The following is a 16,637-nucleotide window of genomic DNA, read 5'->3' on the forward strand; positions in this document are numbered from 1 at the left end:
CACACCACACCCACACCCACACCACCAACTGCGCCCCCTACACAATCCTGCATTCAGCAGCCAGTCTTTCCTAGTCCACCCACAGTCGCCAAAGTATGAGTCGCGGCGGAAAGCTTGCCCCCGAAGTCAACCGGTAAGTCGCCCCAGTCTTTGTCCTGCAGCCCGCCGCGGCCAACTCACACGACCTCCGCTAACCCACCCTTGCTGTGCAGAGCTCTGTTCGTGAAGAATCTGAGGTCAGTATGCTCCTCACCCATCGCAAGCCACCACCGTCTAACGCCCTTGAACAGCTTCAACGTCACTCCAGAGGAGCTATTCGACCTCTTCGGCAAGTTCGGCCCTGTGCGGTACGTCCAATCCCGCATCCGATACGTTCCTACGTCTTCGCGCATCGAGCCGTGCGCCCTGAATACTGACGAGTCACAGCCAAATCCGCCAGGGTATCGCCAACAACACCAAGGGCACCGCGTTCGTTGTCTATGAGGACGTGATGGATGCGAAATCGGCCTGCGACAAGCTCAACGGCTTCAACTTCCAGAACCGATACCTCGTCGGTATGCATCAATGTCTCCCGCCAGCCGAATCCGGCAGCTAACGGGTTCCTGACAGTATTATACCACCAGCCCGAGAAGATGATAAAAGCGGCGAACGACCTCGCGGAGCGCCAAGAGAACCTAGAAAAGCTCAAACGCCAACACGGTATCGATTAGCGGTACGCGAGGCCCACGGAAACGGTGAACGCGCGAGCGGGAAGTAGTGTTAGGGATCCTGTGGGCCTCAATAGCGTGCGACTACCCCAAACTCCGAGCGGGACGCGAACCCCGACGACGAGCTCGACCGTGACGGACAAGCCCCAAGCGATAGCGACACCAAAAGGTTGCCGCAATTGCGACTGGCGCGACGTCAAGCTATCCGCGAAATGGCTATGGAACAGATTACACGGTTTGGCGTTAAAGAGGTCATGACTTACGACCCGTGATGATGGATTGCAGAACTTTTGAGGGATGTGCTTTGGCTTTACAGAAAGGGATAGCCGATGCCCGTGACGAGCATTGTGCGGCTCGTTAGCATTTATAGGACGGGGAAAGAGCTGCTTGGAGCCAATGGTCTGGCCTCAACGGTCAATTCACAAAGTTTCTTTCTTTCACGAACGTCGACCATGATGTGCTGTCAAACCCGCGCGCATGGCTCCTCGAAGTGACTATCAAGGTAATGCCAGCAGGAAAGCGAGCGCTAACTCAGTACTCAGGCAGTTCACGCCTTGCTACGTAACCTAAGTTGCGTTAGATCATCAAGGTCATTCCCCCCAGCTCTCCAACGTTAAAAGCTTGGACTCCCTTGAAGAATGGTAATTATAGATCTGCTATTGCAAAGTTCGCGATCACACCAAGCGAGTGCTTATGATAATGGAGGAGCAGTTTAAGAAAAGTTCCATTTATCCCTGCAAGACAAATAAAAGAAATCTCATCCGCAGGCTCGAAACCGCTCGCGCCCGCCAGCCTTACACGCCAACATAGGTGGTCACAGCGCCAGCGTGCAACCTTCCGTTTTCCTTTGATCCAGCGACGGGTTCAATCGCCCATCTCGCCGCCGTCCTCCTCCACACCCCATTACCCGTCCGATTCACCCTCCTCGCCCGTCCATGCTTCGCCATCCAAACCGGCGGCCCTTCCTCGTCGCCTCCCAGCTGCGGATCATGCGGGATGTCCACCTTGTCCACCTTCTCTGCCTTACCCGGCTCGCTCGGTGTGCCTAGAGCGATTGGTAGAATCGACATCTCCGCTGCGCCTTTAGTAGGCTCCGTCTCCGGCTTGACGCGTAGAATGGACGACGTTTCAGCCGTTTGAGCGGACAGTATACTAGAGTTTGGTTCAGCGGCTAAGAAGTTGGTGGTTGTCGAACTCGGCGTTTCCGGAATGATTATCGATTTCGATTTTGGACATGCACTTGCTTTTCCCTTGGGGTTCCCGCCTGCTGAGGGGAGCGGAAGAGAAGGAGCTGGCAGTGACATTGAAAACGAGATGGGATTTCCAGGCACAATATGGGACATCGAGTGCGGGCAGGTTGTGCTCTTGCTACCGCTAACCGACAGGAGTGTCGTGATTGTAGGAGCAGATCTCCATGTCCTGTTTCCGGGGACTTTGTGCAACATACTAGAGTGCGGGCATGTCGTGCTTTTATTCGAAGACGGGTGGAGAGTGGGAAATGTAAGTGGGTAGAGCGTGATTGCGGTCGTTACAAGCTGAGTGGTTACTACTGTTACGGTTTTGATGATTTCGTTATGGGACGCGGACTCGGATGTGGGCGAGGGTAGAAGGGTATGCTCGTGGTTGTGCGGTGCAGCGATCGCGGTGCAGAATAGGAAAGGGATCGTCAGGATGGAATTGTGGACATGCATCGTACCGGTGCTTTTAGGATTCTCAAGAATGAATCCCTTGGGACGATGCTTGTAGAGATATGCTTTATATATTTTTTGGTGGTAGAAGACCTGCTTGCAACCCGCATTTTACTATGTGATGATTCGGGCTCAACCGTTAGGTTTAAAGTGTTCAATAATCGCATTCAAGCATCATTAAGTCAAACTTGGTCACAGATCACTCAGCGACCAGGGTTGAAGTGAAGAACATTCAATGAGATTCGTGATTAGAGTATATCTACAAGAAACGCCATGTTCTAGAAAACCACCCAAGACCCAATCAATCTATCCAACCATGATAGAATAAGGGAATTCTTTTTTTCTTTAGAACGGCCACACCCAATTCGTCAGCTCCGACGGATCCATACCCTCGTGGAACGCATAGTTAGCGGCCTTGATCTGCTGGTTCAATAGCTCCTCGCGCGCTGTCGTGCCCTTGTTACCAAGCCCGGGAATGCGGTCGATAGCATCGATAGCCAAGCTGAACCGATCAGTGCTGTTGCGGATGGCCAGCTCTAGAGGCGTATCGATGTTGCCCTTCTCCTTGTATCCGCGCACATGCAGGTTGTGTTGACCCTTCCGCCTGTAGGTCAAGCGGTGAATGAGCCATGGATACGAGTGGAAGTTGAAGATGCAGGGCTTGTCCTCGGTGAAGAGAGACTTGAATTCCCGATCTGACATGCCATGTGGGTGCTCGCTCTCGGGAATGAGCCTAAAGAGATCGACCACGTTGACGAACCGGATTTTGAGGTCTGGGAAGTACTGGCGGAGGAGGGCCGTGGCAGCGAGGGCTTCGTGGGTCACGACATCACCGCAAGAGGCCATGACGACGTCGGGCTCTTCACCTTGGTCGTTGCTCGCCCATTTCCAGATGCCAGCACCCTTTGTGCAGTGTGCGATGGCTTCTTCCTTGTCCAGAAATTGAAGATGTTCTTGCTTGTCGGCCACGATGACGTTGACGTAGTTGGCACTGCGGAAGCAGTGGTCCATCGTTGATAGGAAGCAGTTCGCATCAGGTGGCAGATAGATACGGACGACCTCGGGACTCTTGTTGGCAACCACGTCGAGGAAGCCGGGATCCTGGTGCGTGAAGCCATTATGGTCCTGTCGCCAGACGGTCGCAGTAAGGAGGATGTTCAGCGAAGCGACCTTCACCCTCCAGTCAACCTCGAGGCACTTCTCCAACCACTTACAGTGCTGGTTGACCATGGAATCGATGACGTGGATGAACGGCTCGTAGCTGTTGAGCATACCGTGTCGGCCGGAGAGGACGTAGCCTTCGAGCCAGCCCTATGGAATGTTAGTTATGAAGCGGAGGGCACTAGGAAACTTACCTCGCAAGTGTGTTCGGAAAGGATTTCCATCACCCTGCCTGCATAGGCGAGATTACCACCATCCGCATCCTCGTCGAAGTAATCGCCCATCCAGACCTTCTTGCCTGCTTCGTAGATGACACCCATCTTGTTCGACTCAGTCTCATCCGGGCCAAAAACGCGGAAATGGGTCGGGTTCTTCTTGACGATATCCCTGAGGTATGTAGCGAACTGATTCATACTGCCCCACATCTGGGTGCCATTCTTCTTCACATCCACGCAATAGTCACGCCAATCAGGCAGATGCAGCTTGCGGCGAAGAATACCACCATTGGCGACCGGGTTTGCGCTCATTCTCCTGTTGCCGGTAGGCGCGAGCTCCTTGAGTTCTGGAATGAGCGTGCCAGACTCGTCAAAGAGCTTCTCGGGCTTGTAGCTCTTCATCCAGTCCTCGAGCTGCAGCAGCTTCGGCTTATTGCCAACGATACCGGTGATGGGAACCTGGTGGGAGCGCCAGAAGCCTTCCAAGAAGTGGCCATCGATCTTCCGTGGGCCTGTCCAGCCCTTTGGCGTACGCAGGACAATCATGGGCCAGAGAGGCCTGAAAGCCTTGCCAGATTCTCGAGCCTGCTTCTGGATGGCTTTGATCTCCGTCACACATTTCTCTAGCGTGCTTGCCATGGCCTGGTGCATAGTTGGAAGGTCACTGCCCTCGACGAAGAAAGGCGTCCATCCGTAACCGATGAAGAGAGCTTCGAGCTCCCTGTGGGTGATTCGGGCGAGCACAGTGGGGTTGTTGATCTAGCGATCCATTAGTTTGCTCATACAATGGCCATGGTCAACTCTCGTACCTTGTAGCCATTGAGGTGGAGGACTGGAAGAACAGCTCCGTCGGTGATGGGGTTGAGGAACTTGGTTGAATGCCAGCTGGCAGCGAGCGGGCCGGTTTCTGCCTCACCGTCGCCTACCATTGTGAGAGCGATCAGGTCGGGATGATCAAAGACGGTGCCGAAGGCGTGCGATACTGAGTAGCCAAGCTCACCACCCTCGTGGATACTGCCGGGGGTCTCGGGCGTTGCATGTGATCCGATACCGCCTGGGAAAGAGAATTGCTTGAAGAAGCGCCTCATTCCGTCCACATCTTCGCTCTTGTCGGGATAGATTTCGGAGTACACGCCCTCAAGATACGAGTTCGAGAGGACGGCGGGAGCACCGTGGCCGGGACCGGAAATGAAGATGGCATCCAGGTCGTACTTCTTGATCAGGCGGTTCATGTGAATGTAGGTGAAGCTCTGGCCGGCGTCGGAACCCCAGTGACCGAGCAGTCGTCGCTTGATGTGGTCGGTCGAGAGAGGCTCGCGCAGAAGCGGGTTCTCCTTCAGATAGATCATTCCCAAGCAGAGGTACATTGTCGCGTAGAAATAGTCGGACATCTTGCGGACCTCGTCGTCGCTGAGCGTTTTCTCGTTGACGGTTGCCCTCGCGGGCCCGTATGGAGAAATGCTCATGGTGTCGAGCTGCTTGGCGGTCTTTACGACGTCGGACGACATGGTGGACGTGTATCTGATGGGAGGCTGTCCGGAGTTGCGGGCTTGGAAGAGGAGGGGTAGCTGTGAGGGTCAGAGGACGCGCCGATGATGTCGTTGTCGGGAATCGGCGGAACAAAGAGCGCAAGCGTGCTTAGAAAGCTTTAGTGAGGCTTGCTGCGGGCAATTGGTGTGGTGCGGGCAGGAATGAGCTCTTGCGACGGGCCGCCAGCGTTTTAAAGGGCAGGGGAGCTGTGCGGTGAGGGCGAGGGTGCTGGCGCGGTCGACGGTGGAAAAGCTCTCCTGATGGCACATGTTGCAATGGATCGATGGGAGCCGGCAGGGCAGCCTTCATCATGGGGTGAGCGCTGCAGTCGAGCGCGTTCCGATTGATTGCGAAGGAATTATGGTGGAGTGACATGCATGGATCCGGCGTAGTAACCCCACCCGCTAGGCCCCATCCGGACGCGAGAGCTGCAACCAGAGCTACCAGACCATGGAGCTCGTCCATCGCCTCACCAGAGCACCTGATTGCCGCCCACCCGTGGACCCAGCCGCTTCTTCTTCTCGAAGCTCCGTGTCGAAAATTCCTGCAGACTTGACGTCCGCGGCCATACGCGGCCATACTCTAGCCTCGTCCTGGAAGTCGTTCCTGAGCCCGAGATTCCCCAGCTGGCTGCCCTACCGACAGCCCTGGAGGTGCCTGGCGCTGCTTTCCGACAGTTCCGACGCCTTATGCGCCTAGTAGGCAGGCCGGCGCTGGCCGACCGTTACCGCGCTTGGTGCTGGCCTTGTGCGGCCTGGACCGCCCAGCTTGGCGCGCAGCCGGGCTCCGCGTCCGAATCCATGGTGGCATTCCAGAATGCAGCTCCTCCATCCATCGGTAAGCCTTCGTATGATTCTACCAGCCATTGCAACGTGGGCCGAAGGCGATAGGCCGGCTCCTGTCGCTCGACGACTTCCATGTACGTCAGCCTTCATCAATCTCAGCCATATCTCAGCCGTCGGGTCGAGGACTGTCTGGCCTGATCGGACTGTATGCGGTAGCAAGGCAGCCGACGATAGGGATTTCTTCCTCCCCCAGGGCATCATGTATTCATGACACCTTGCAGACAGATTATCAGCACATCTCGGTTAGTGGTAATGGTACCCTTCGAGCGTCCGTCTGCACAATCCCCCAATCGGCGCCAAGTTCGATACCTCGTCCTCCCATATTCCCCTTTTCCACTCTCCAACCCTATACTTGTTCTATGTAGTTGCTAATAACTGCCGTCATTGTCTCCCATCATATTCCCGCGCTCGAAGAATTGCCCGGCTCATGGACCTCGCGCGTCTGGGCAGTGGCTCCATGGAGTACCGTCGCCGCTGTCTCCAGATGAACGCCTCGTGTATCTGATCTCTATACCCGCTCTCCCTTCTCAGTCTAGCTTCCCGTTGATCCTACAAGGTACGTAGCATAGTGGGATCCGGGGAGGAAGTGGACGAATTAGATTGAAGGCGCCGTAACATTGGAGCAGCTCCACTCGTCCGAACTACTACCGAACTGACTGCCCCCGTGGCTAGATCAATCTTCTGCCAGCCAGTCGTAGGCCCGCGTCTCTCGTTTACGGCCCACAAGAGCGTTTCCAGGCCCAAGGGAACTGCTCCCCTTGTCCCTGGGAAAGGCACTCTACCCCGGATTGCCCACAGGCGACCACAAGGGGGAGAGCAGCTTCCTGGGCCCGCTTAATCTGCAGCCACGTTGTCGTGCCCATGTCGCTCTGGGGCCGCTGGAGCTGTGCCGAGGCTGACGCGATCCTATATCCACAACTAAAGACCGACGGGGTCCACTTCCTCCACACTGATTCGGCTACTGCGGACGGGCGATTCCATGTATGAGCGCATAGAGGGATTGATTGGACCCGACTTTGGCTATGTAAAGTGTTACCACCGCGCTCTCATGTCCAAGGGCAGATCATGGCGGCGAGGGGTACTCTCTTCCACAACACACCTAACGGAAAGCGCCAAGTATCTCGAGGTTGATCATTCCTAGCGTCAAGCTGGGTGCTCATTACAAATGACTACCCGCATATGCCTTAACTAATCACCCCTGTTAACTATCCTCCTTCCTCGCTTTGACTGTGACCCTAAAGTCGACAGGCTTAACAAACCAGAAGTTCGCCGTATCCCACTCCTTCTCATCTCCCTCAAGCTCGAAGTCATAATCGCGCACCAAGCGAGGCACTAGTTTCGACATTTCTAGCATCGACACATGCCTGCCTAGGCATGTGCGGGACCCCATGCCAAACGGTATCCATGCCGCATTCATCTCTTTCAGCCTCGCCGCATCATTCTCTGCCTCGATCCAGCGTTCTGGTCGGAACTCTTTGACATCAGGACCAAACACTTGTTTATCGTAATGCGCAACCCAGCAGTTCAGTCCGACCACTGTGCCGCCAGGCATGTATTGCCCACATAGCTCGGCTCCACCCTCAGGCACGACTCTCCACATAGGTAGGCCCGTCGCAGGATGCAAACGCAATGCTTCTTTAATGACGGCCTGTAGGTATGGCATCGCCTGGCTTTCCTTGAAGGAGAGGTCAGGATGACTGCACTCGCCGCGGCGATCGAAGTCGGCAATTTCCGCCCGGAGCGTGGCGAGTGTAGGAGGGTTGCGGAGCAGGTAGTAGAAGATGGCAGAGAGGGTCACAGCGGTGGTGTCAGAGCCTGCTATAATATTGCTGAGGCCCATCATGAAGATGTGGTAGGCGGTTACTTTGTCCGGATCCTCGTCGTGTCCGTCCATGAGCTTGTCCAGGAAGTCTTTTGGCATGCCCTCGTTATCCTCTTTCTTGCCTTCTTCAACCGCATCTTTCTTCCTTCTTTCTCTCTGCCTCCTCTCGATCTGTTCGGAAACATACTGCATCAAATAGCCCCGCGCGCTAGCACCCGTCCAAGGAATCCTAACAGCCAGATCCCAAACCGCTCTATGCCACTCTGCATATATCCCAATCAGCGTACTATACACCTGCGTCCGATGCAGCGCCGTCAGCAAATCACTCTTGTCCTTGCCGTCATCTAAAAACCCAAAGCGCGCTGAGTACGTAACGTCGCCAATAACATCAAACGCGTAGCACTGGAACCAATGCGCCATATCTACCCCGTCTCTTGTAGAAGTAAACTCGCGCAGCCGCTGATCGAAAATGCGAGCGCAAGCGTTGACAAACCCCTCGTAGTTCACCATCTCGCTCATACTATACATTCGCTGGAACCTCTTCCGCGCCTCCGCATGCCTCCGGATATGGCGATCCGGGAACAGAGAGTATTTGTCGGACTTGGGATTCGCCCAGCCATCGTACCAGTCTGACTTGGGGAACTTGCTGCCGATGCCGTAGACGGTTTGTATGGTTTTGGGGTCTGCGGTGGAGATGGAGTAAAGGTTGGGTGCGATGCGCACAATGGGTCCGTAGCACTGGTGCAGGGCGATGTTGTCGTGGTGGAAGGAGCCGCGGAGGACGCGGTGGAAGTACCAGAGCTTGGTGAAGCGCGCGGAAAAGGGGCCCGGAATACCGCGGAGGGGGGATACCAGGGCGTTGTAGAGCGCGGTGAGGAGACGCAGGATTAGGAGGGCGAAGGGGAGAAGGACGACAGCTGTGTGGATCTCAAGATGCATTGCTGGAGGAAGCCTTCTGGCTATCGTAGTGTTGTCCTGGTAAACGAAGACGAGCACGATTGAAATACCTCTCGGTCAGGCCTCCGCCAACGGGATGTAGGACTGTGGCCGGGCATGCATGCTAGTGTAGCGGAGTCAGTGCTGGCGATCAGCAGCATTTGCAGCTCTGTGACTGTATCAATTGCGTGGTTTGTCAGTAGAAGCTGACCTCATCCTATCGCACTAAAACGAGTCTCTTGCCGTATTGTAACACATGCTGCGGAGTTAATCGCGATTCAGGCGTATGGTGTGGTGGTGGCCTAACGACCCCGCAGATACCACAGCGGTAGACCTCGGCTGCTGTTGACGTCACACGAAAGGCAGAAGTATATCACTGCTTTTGGTCGTGGGCGGTACATAGAATTCCGATCTAACCGGTCTATGTAAACCATGAGGGACTCATTCCTTGACCGATACCCAACTTCGTAGAACGACCCCATTCGCGGACCCGACCCGATGAGGAGTCTAGGGGCACCCTCCAGCCTACTCGCCTGACAGTGAACTGGATCCTCGATCTCTCTATCCGTCTCAGGCTTTTGCCTGCTGGAGGTCTTCAGGAGTAACCTTCCGCAGTCGATAAAGCTAAGACGTGCTTGGGTGTTAACGTTTGTCGTTAGTCTGAGATATCTGCTAATGTGTAACGCGACCGCCGTGTGGGTTGGGAAAAGTCTAAATTGTGATCTTTTCGACAGATCGATTTTCTGTGTTTGAAACGATTGCAAAGTCATCTGAAGTTGCCATTCTCGAATAGACATCGTGTGCAAGGAAGGACATATCACGGGACTAAATCCGACACTCATCGGTGGGAATGCAACATATCATATTAGCAATTTCATCTACAGTAATGGAACACCTGAAGACCGTCATATCCCTCTACCGATCTAGCGGATACCGATCCAAGAACTTAAACGTCTTCAGTCCCTCGACCAGATCGCTTGCTAGCGAAGCCATATCACTACCAGAGTAGACACCTGGAGTGCCGGCCTCAATGCCGGCGACACTAAATGTCTGACTATTGGATCCAAGCAGAGCGACGGGCTTGCCCCAACGGTACCCGTCTTGCAGAATCTGAAGCGGACGACCCGCGGGGTATAGCGTTGATTGCGTGCTCGTGGTGCCGTTGCCGGAAGTAGTGTTCAGGTTTGCGAGGCTAGAGGGCGCAGCAAACAGTGCTTCGGTGCCTTCACCAACAACGATGGCGTCGAAGTTTGAGGCGTCAGACCCAGAGTAGGTCTGGTTGATGCCGCCGCCGAGCACCTCGGCAACGACAATCAGGTCCACGTTCATAGCAGCCAGCGCGGTTCGGAGAGACGATGCGCTTGAGTTGCCTGACGCGGAAGTCGACGTCAGGTAGCCAACCTTGAACCCGTCAACCTTCAAGAGCGGATCCTTGGCTACTGAGACCCCGATAGTGGTGTTGTCATGGTAGTAGGTTGGGTCAGCGTCAGGGGCAGTCTTGCCAAGCGCTTGAGCCACGCGGGAGGCGATGTCGTGGCTTACGCGATTGAGCTGGATAAGCACGTTGTTCTTGACGATGTCGCTCTTGACCATGGAAATCTCGAAGCGCAGGGCGTTGATCATGATCTGTTGTTCCGCAGGGAGCAAGGAGTTGAAGAAGAGGCGCGGCTGAGACCACACGTCGGCAAACGTGGACGAGACGGAGCGGACGAGTTTACCGCCGGTGGAACGGTTCGGCGCGGTGAAGAAACCTCTGCCTGTTGTTTGGTTCGCCTGAAGCGGGAAGCCGTTGTTCAGCGTGTTTGGGGTGTACGGCGCAACGTTCAATGGGATGAACATTTGGGCTGCATGGAGTCAGCAAGGCTGCGAGGTATTTACATTATATCGCTGATACTCACCAGCACCGTCCCGATTGTTGTTGTGCCAAGGCACGCGGGGCTGATTGATCGGAAGCTGTTCAAAGTTCGGGCCTCCATGACGATTGATCTGTGTATCCAGATAGGAGAATAAGCGACCCTGGAGGAGCGGATCATCCGTGAAGTCGACTCCTCTCACGATATGACCAGGTTGATACTAGTGATGCGTATCAGCATTAGGCTTGGCAAACGGACGCCGCACTACATGCCATTACTTGTTCGGTCTCTGCGAAATAGTTTCGAGGGTTCCGGTTCAAAGTCATTTTCCCGAGAGGCGTAAAAGGTACCTGGTCCTCGGGCACGATCTTTGTAGGGTCAAGAAGGTCAAAACCAAAGCGCAGTTGGTCTTCCTCCTCCATGATTTGCGCCGCAAACTGGAAGAAGGGTCAGAGATAGGCAATGTACTTGCCAAAATACAAGCTTGACGTACCTCCCATTCCGGATACAGACCCTTGTCGATGCTGTCCCACAAGTCTGCGCGATGGAAGTCACCATTCTTGCCCGAAGTGGCCTGCGCCTCTTCCCAAAGCAGTGATGCTTTTCCTTGTAGAGTCTTGAATCGGAATTTGACGAGCTTCGTCTTGCCTTCGCCAGTAACGAGGCGGAATGTATGTACACCCCATCCGTCCATATGCCTGTAAGAGCGTACAATGCCATGCCCGCTCATAGCCCAAAAGAGAGTGTGAAGTGTAGAGGGCTGTTGGCTGAAGAAGTCCCACGCGGTGTCATGGGCGGTTGCGGCTTGAGGAATCTCGCGGTCCGGCATTGGTTTTACAGAGTGGATAAGGTCGGGGAACTTGATGGCGTCCTGGATGAAGAAGACCGGAATATTGTTTCCAACGATGTCTGAAGCATGATGTTAGTAGCGTAATAGGCAACCACATTTTTGAAGAATATGTGCAAATGTAATGATGCGCAGTTCCGGCTCGATGGGGGGGGCCAATGGCCACGGACATGACTTTGGAAACACGAGCGCTGACGCTTGGATGGAGCGCTGCTAGGCGCTCCAGCTGCGACGCGTTTGTACGGGGCGCTAGTTGGCGGTATTGTTGCAGGCACCGTCTTCTTGAGCGTCGTGGCTTGTGCAACGGTAGGCTGACGATGTTCGTTGACAGACGGGCAAAGGTTGGAGATACCATAGCAAGCGAAGCACTCACCGAAGTTGCCTTCATCTGTGTAGAATCGGACGGCAAATCCATGTACATCGCGGGCCGTCTCGACGGACCCACGGCTGCCGGCGACGGTAGAGAAGCGAACGAAGACAGGCGTTTCCTTGCCCGCGTGCTTTAAGAAGGACGCATCGGTGATATTAGACCAGTCCGCATAAGAGGTGAAAACGCCGTGCGCACCAGCACCTCTGGCATGGACGGCTTGGAGAAGTTAACGAGTGTGACTAGGAACGAATAGCTTTAGCGTACCTCTCTCGGGGACGCGCTCATGATCAAAGTGCGTTATCTAACGTCGTTAATGAATGTAAGGCCTTTTTCACGGAAACACTAACCTTCTGACGGAAGATGAAGTCCTCCAAGAGCGTTGGACCTCGTTCCCCTGCACTGAGGCTTTCCTGGTCCTCAAAGGGCCCACCGACATCGCTTGTCATGTAGGAGTCGTCGTCGTTGATTTCCCACTGTGACATGAACTCGTCAGTAGGCATAGCCGTGGGGTCGTCTCGTCGAACTAGACGGTGATTGGCCGGAAGGTCTCGAGCGTCATCCTCCATGTACGGGCAAGCTCCATAGGCGAGGTGACTACAGGCGGCAAGCGCTGCGAAGAATCGAGAGGCGACCATGTTGTTGTGAGTTCAATGAAGGACAAGGTGTCGGTCAGAGGGTGGAAATGACGTTCTTTTAAGTTGAGCACAACAGAGCAACGTGCTCTGGCAGGCCCACTATGCCCAACACTCCGTCAAGTCCCAGGCGTTCATAGCCCGAACGTACATCAGCGACCAAATGAGCGCCTTGGAATTTGATCAGCTGGCGCACCAATCAATTGGACACGCTTGTGATGAATGGGTAAGTGTCCCGAAAATGGCCATTGATATGATGGCGAGGCCAGGATGTCGTGCGTGGATCTGTGGGCGTGGTACGGAGCACAGCGTCTAGGCGAGGTGTCGGTGTTCAAGGGGCCCATGACATGCTTGCCATCGTAGAACTTGAAGTGGGAATAGGAACGACGGTTGTAGGACTGAAGAAAGCTTATGCCACAGTGCAGCACGGCAGACCCAGAGTTCGGTAAGCTTACATTTCCCTCTCACCTAACGTGGAGTACAAAGGAGCTTGAATCTTCCTCAGATGGCGGTACACCAGGGCCGATGGCCTGGGTTGACAAGTAGTGAGCAGGGAAGCTATGTCGGCGGGGTTTAGCATTGTCACGTCGAGACAACCTGACTTGCGGGATGTATACTGACGTGACCCAGGATCTTGCGTTGTGGGAGGCAAGGTGCGAGCTCGACAAAGGCCGTGCTATGAGAGCCCAGAAATTTAGGACTGGAGCTAAATGACGTCTGGTGCTCGCAAAGCGCCTTCCCGTGTGTCAATTCGCTCTGTCCGCTCGTATTATGACAAGGTGCGGGAGCTGGTGTGATAACCGTTGGACAGTAGGACAGTGTGATGGACTCAACCCTGACGCGGCTATCCGCCTTGGCAGTGAAGGAGTAGAGGCAAGTTGGGAATGGGGTCCTTGGTAAGGGCTGCTTATGGAATCGCGTTGGCCCAGATGCACGGGTGTTAGTAATTGGACGATCCGTAAAGGTCCATTTCGCCAAGAAGACGATGTACTCCTTCATGGGTAGCCTGTATAAAGCAGAAGCGCGCAGTAATTCCCGACTGCCAACCGTGCCCGTGCGACCCTCCAAAGTCGAGGTTCCTGATTTGAAAAGTTGCAGAAGGGAGAGTTTCTGACAGAATCGAAAAACTTTGGAAACAGGACGAGGGACTGGCTTTCATTGCCAAGGACCTCTGACCAGAAATTTTTATGGGGACGTAGAAATTTTGTTGTGCCGATCAGGAGACAGCGGCGGGAATGGTGTGCGGGAGTCCAAGACGGGGGGAGGCTGGGATGATGGGGCTTGGAAGACGTTGAATGCCGCGTAGAGGCTAATGCGCATCAAGCTAGTCGGAGAATTTCCACCGCTCGTAACCAACGTCCACCGAGAGCGTGAACACACATCAGCGTGTAGACCTTGACATGCAGCAATGCTATCACCTGCTCTCTTTGCGACTATGCGAGAATGGCCAAAGTCCGTGGGCCATCCGTGCATCTCGATTACTGGGGCCGAGCGCTCATAGTGCAGGCACGTCTACCTCGACCTTCCCTGTCGACATCTGCGATGCGCAACGTGGAGATCATTAAGGTGGAACGATGTGCACAATCCTGCATATGGACCTGCTGCTTGGCCATGTTCGATTCCCTCGGCATCACTGATGCAGTCGCTGGTAGCCGCCCGGTAACGCGGAGACAGGCCCGAGCCGTCCTTCTCACGCTCAATGGGCGGTGAATCGTGCGACGCATGTCCGATCCGCGGCATGCTGGTCTCGATTAGAGACCCCTCCGTCCTGCTTAATTTAGGTACGCGAGTTCTCGAAGGGTGGTGTTCTAGACACTGCTCTGTGTCAGCAATGCCTTGGCTTATCTTGACGACTGACCACCACCAAGTCAAAGAGGAGGTGCTCCGACGCGGCGTCGACGCAGTGGCTCCTTTGAGTAGATGGTAGTCGAACGGGGTCTCTCGTGCACAAGTGCGATTACTGAAAACGTCGCCGTCCGGGACCTCGTCTCGCGGACTCCTCTCCGCTGGCGTAAGCGTGCGGGTAAGCTCACATTCCGCATTTCCTTTGCCTGATATTCCAGGCACCGGGGAGGGATCTCCCTCGAAAGCCACAGCGACTTTGTGGCACGTAGCGTGGGATGCAAGCACCTAGAAACCGTGCCTCTTCGGGCCTTGGCTGTCACGTGTATGTACTCTTACCTAGGCAGTCAGCATCGACAAAGACGCAGAGAAAGAAGTGGGCGGCGCGAATTTGCTCGATATGCAAAAGATCGTTGGACGCGTGCATCCGCAGACCCGTCCGGAGGTGGATGAGGTCGCGATGCCCGCTTCTGGTGTTGCGGACTTGGCGTGGCTGCCGTCACAACCACTGGGTGTGGCTTGAATGACATCACAGCGCGCGCTTGCACGAGGCCATCTGATCCAGTTGATGTCGCCTTTGCCTTCAACCTCAAACACCCTCGCCGTCCCCCGCTCCAGCATCGCAGCACCAGAGCGCCAACGGTTCCAAACACGCTCGAGAGCACTGGACTCGCACCTGGCATTAAGTGGTGTCCAATTTACGGAACCGCCATGTGAGGCTACGCGAGCTCCTAACCGCTGCGTCCCGCGCACAACAGACTGCTAACAATAGCCATGGGCAGAACGCAATAAAACCCTCGACGACGGCCTCGAAGAGCGTATTCGAAATGTAAGCTGGTCTTCGTTTCCTTTATTTCCTCTCAAAAGCTCTGCTGCCCTGTGTCGCCTCGTTATTTTGCCTTAATTCCCGCTACTCCTTCCATCCGCTGTATCAGTTTCGATTCATCCGACGTCAAAATGGCCGTCTTCGCTTATCCTACCAACCCTCCGCCTCCTCCACCTCCTCCAGCATATCCGGGTCTTCCGTCGCGCACCCCGTCGCGAGCACGTTCACTTACCATCATGCCTACGCGCGTTAGGAATCGATCGCTTTCTGTTCGATCCAAGAAGGATGGCTCCGGCAGCGGCGAGAAGTCTGTGCCCAAGCACCGCTTCACAATGGCATCCCTCCGAGGCATGCAGCAGCCAGACCTGTCGAAGAAGCTGTACAAGCTCATCAAGTCGGAGAACCACGCCATCGGCGCTTACGAGACCGCCGGACGCGAGCGCGTCGCTATTGCTCAGCAGCTCTCCGAGTGGGGTGAAGCTACTAACGATGATTCTCTCTCGGAGATCTCGGACAAGCTGGGCGTCTTGATGGCGGAGATCGCGGAGCAAGAGGATGTTTTCGCACAGTCGCTGGAGGAGTACAGAGGGGTCCTGAAGCAGATTCGGAATACGGAGGCGTCTGTGCAGCCCAGCCGAGACCACAAAGCAAAGGTGTGTATGAGGATCCTTGGCCATCCTACGAACGAGGCTGATGATGTAACAGGTGTCGGACGAGATTGCCAAGCTGAAGTACAAGGAGCCACAGAGCACTAAGATTGTCCAGCTTGAACAGGAGCTTGTCCGCGCGGAGGCCCAGAGCTTGGTCGCGGAGGCGCAACTTACCAATATCGTATGTCCCGCACGCCACGTATTTAGCCCTGGCCAGGTGCTGACCAACCTAGACGCGCCAGAAGTTCAAGGAAGCCTTCGACATCCACTTCGCCGCCACTATCGAGCGGGCTGAGAAGCAGATCATCTTGGCCAAGCAGGCTCGCCGCATTCTGAACTTGCTTGACGATACCCCCATCGTGCCAGGCGACACGCATCCATCCTTTGAAGGCGTCGAGGCCGCTCGCCAAGTTCTCAATGATGCCGAAGACGAGCTTCGCAATTGGCAACCTAATGTTGAGCCAATCCACTCCTCTGCTGGGGCTCTCGGGGTGGGGGCGATGCCTGGAGGCGGAATGGTAGGCAACGGAACCAGTGCGTATGGAAGCGAAGCGGGCCAGGACGGCTCTCCAGAGCATCCGGCATTCCGCGAGAAGACGGCCAGGAGCAGGAGCGGCAGTGGCGAAAGGCGATTCGTTAGTGGCGGGTCGTTGGGCTCACATGAGGGCGGCGAGGTTCAACATCCTCCTTATCCTATGACCGAGGCGGAGAGG

General features: G+C 55.2%; 7 protein-coding genes across 7 annotated transcripts; 2 read left to right on the top strand and 5 right to left on the bottom strand.

Moving 5' to 3' along the window:
* Window positions 1-95: 95 nt before the first annotated feature.
* Window positions 96-710, top strand: BU26DRAFT_572339 (pre-mRNA branch site protein p14; the record flags this gene model as incomplete). Its single annotated transcript, XM_033834236.1, has 5 exons — window positions 96-133; window positions 213-236; window positions 291-347; window positions 427-554; window positions 610-710. The coding sequence occupies 5 exons, from the start codon at window positions 96-98 to the stop codon at window positions 708-710; spliced, it is 348 nt and encodes a 115-aa protein (XP_033675730.1).
* A 791-nt stretch (window positions 711-1,501) lies between these two features.
* Window positions 1,502-2,398, bottom strand: BU26DRAFT_511888 (uncharacterized protein; the record flags this gene model as incomplete). The annotated part of the gene is made up of 1 exon (XM_033827337.1): window positions 1,502-2,398. The coding sequence occupies one exon, from the start codon at window positions 2,396-2,398 to the stop codon at window positions 1,502-1,504; it is 897 nt and encodes a 298-aa protein (XP_033675731.1).
* A 283-nt stretch (window positions 2,399-2,681) lies between these two features.
* Window positions 2,682-5,477, bottom strand: BU26DRAFT_525633 (D-xylulose 5-phosphate/D-fructose 6-phosphate phosphoketolase). The gene is made up of 3 exons (XM_033830554.1): window positions 4,581-5,477; window positions 3,751-4,530; window positions 2,682-3,706 (listed from the first exon to the last, which is right to left on the bottom strand). Exons 1-3 carry the CDS (start codon window positions 5,277-5,279, stop codon window positions 2,741-2,743), a joined length of 2,445 nt encoding a protein of 814 aa, XP_033675732.1. The 5' UTR covers window positions 5,280-5,477; the 3' UTR covers window positions 2,682-2,740.
* A 1,840-nt stretch (window positions 5,478-7,317) lies between these two features.
* On the bottom strand, window positions 7,318-9,196 carry BU26DRAFT_188001 (putative cytochrome P450 pisatin demethylase). The gene has a single exon (XM_033820481.1). It carries the CDS (start codon window positions 8,905-8,907, stop codon window positions 7,348-7,350), a length of 1,560 nt encoding a protein of 519 aa, XP_033675733.1. The 5' UTR covers window positions 8,908-9,196; the 3' UTR covers window positions 7,318-7,347.
* A 623-nt stretch (window positions 9,197-9,819) lies between these two features.
* BU26DRAFT_572343 (heme-dependent catalase) lies at window positions 9,820-12,609 on the bottom strand (the record flags this gene model as incomplete). Its single annotated transcript, XM_033834237.1, has 7 exons — window positions 9,820-10,748; window positions 10,803-10,977; window positions 11,036-11,194; window positions 11,251-11,666; window positions 11,801-12,190; window positions 12,239-12,275; window positions 12,322-12,609. The coding sequence occupies 7 exons, from the start codon at window positions 12,607-12,609 to the stop codon at window positions 9,820-9,822; spliced, it is 2,394 nt and encodes a 797-aa protein (XP_033675734.1).
* A 224-nt stretch (window positions 12,610-12,833) lies between these two features.
* On the bottom strand, window positions 12,834-13,698 carry BU26DRAFT_188334 (uncharacterized protein). Its single transcript, XM_033820482.1, has 2 exons — window positions 13,224-13,698; window positions 12,834-13,164 (listed from the first exon to the last, which is right to left on the bottom strand). The coding sequence occupies exons 1-2, from the start codon at window positions 13,603-13,605 to the stop codon at window positions 13,058-13,060; spliced, it is 489 nt and encodes a 162-aa protein (XP_033675735.1). The 5' UTR covers window positions 13,606-13,698; the 3' UTR covers window positions 12,834-13,057.
* A 1,908-nt stretch (window positions 13,699-15,606) lies between these two features.
* Window positions 15,607-16,433, top strand: BU26DRAFT_404918 (uncharacterized protein; the record flags this gene model as incomplete). Its single annotated transcript, XM_033822845.1, has 3 exons — window positions 15,607-15,927; window positions 15,980-16,105; window positions 16,158-16,433. Coding segments are annotated over 3 exons (723 nt in total), but the record flags the coding sequence as incomplete, so codon positions are not given.
* Between the last annotated feature and the right edge of the window lie 204 nt (window positions 16,434-16,637).

The sequence above is a fragment of the Trematosphaeria pertusa genome (genome assembly GCF_010094035.1).
Source record: "Trematosphaeria pertusa strain CBS 122368 unplaced genomic scaffold BU26scaffold_27, whole genome shotgun sequence".
Taxonomy (NCBI): Eukaryota; Fungi; Ascomycota; class Dothideomycetes; order Pleosporales; family Trematosphaeriaceae; genus Trematosphaeria; species Trematosphaeria pertusa.

Bases quoted from the DNA above. Each gene is read 5' to 3' on its own strand.
- BU26DRAFT_525633 (XM_033830554.1), bottom strand. From the start codon at position 5,279: ATGTCGTCCGACGTCGTAAAGACCGCCAAGCAGCTCGACACCATGAGC. The intron at 4,531-4,580 runs GTACGAGAGTTG...ATGGATCGCTAG, and splicing joins TCCACCTCAATGGCTACAAG to ATCAACAACCCCACTGTGCT. The intron at 3,707-3,750 runs GTAAGTTTCCTA...AACATTCCATAG, and splicing joins TTTCCGAACACACTTGCGAG to GGCTGGCTCGAAGGCTACGT.
- BU26DRAFT_188001 (XM_033820481.1), bottom strand. From the start codon at position 8,907: ATGCATCTTGAGATCCACACAGCTGTCGTCCTTCTCCCCTTCGCCCTC.
- BU26DRAFT_188334 (XM_033820482.1), bottom strand. From the start codon at position 13,605: ATGAAGGAGTACATCGTCTTCTTGGCGAAATGGACCTTTACGGATCGT. The intron at 13,165-13,223 runs GTATACATCCCG...CCGCCGACATAG, and splicing joins CAAGATCCTGGGTCACGTCA to CTTCCCTGCTCACTACTTGT.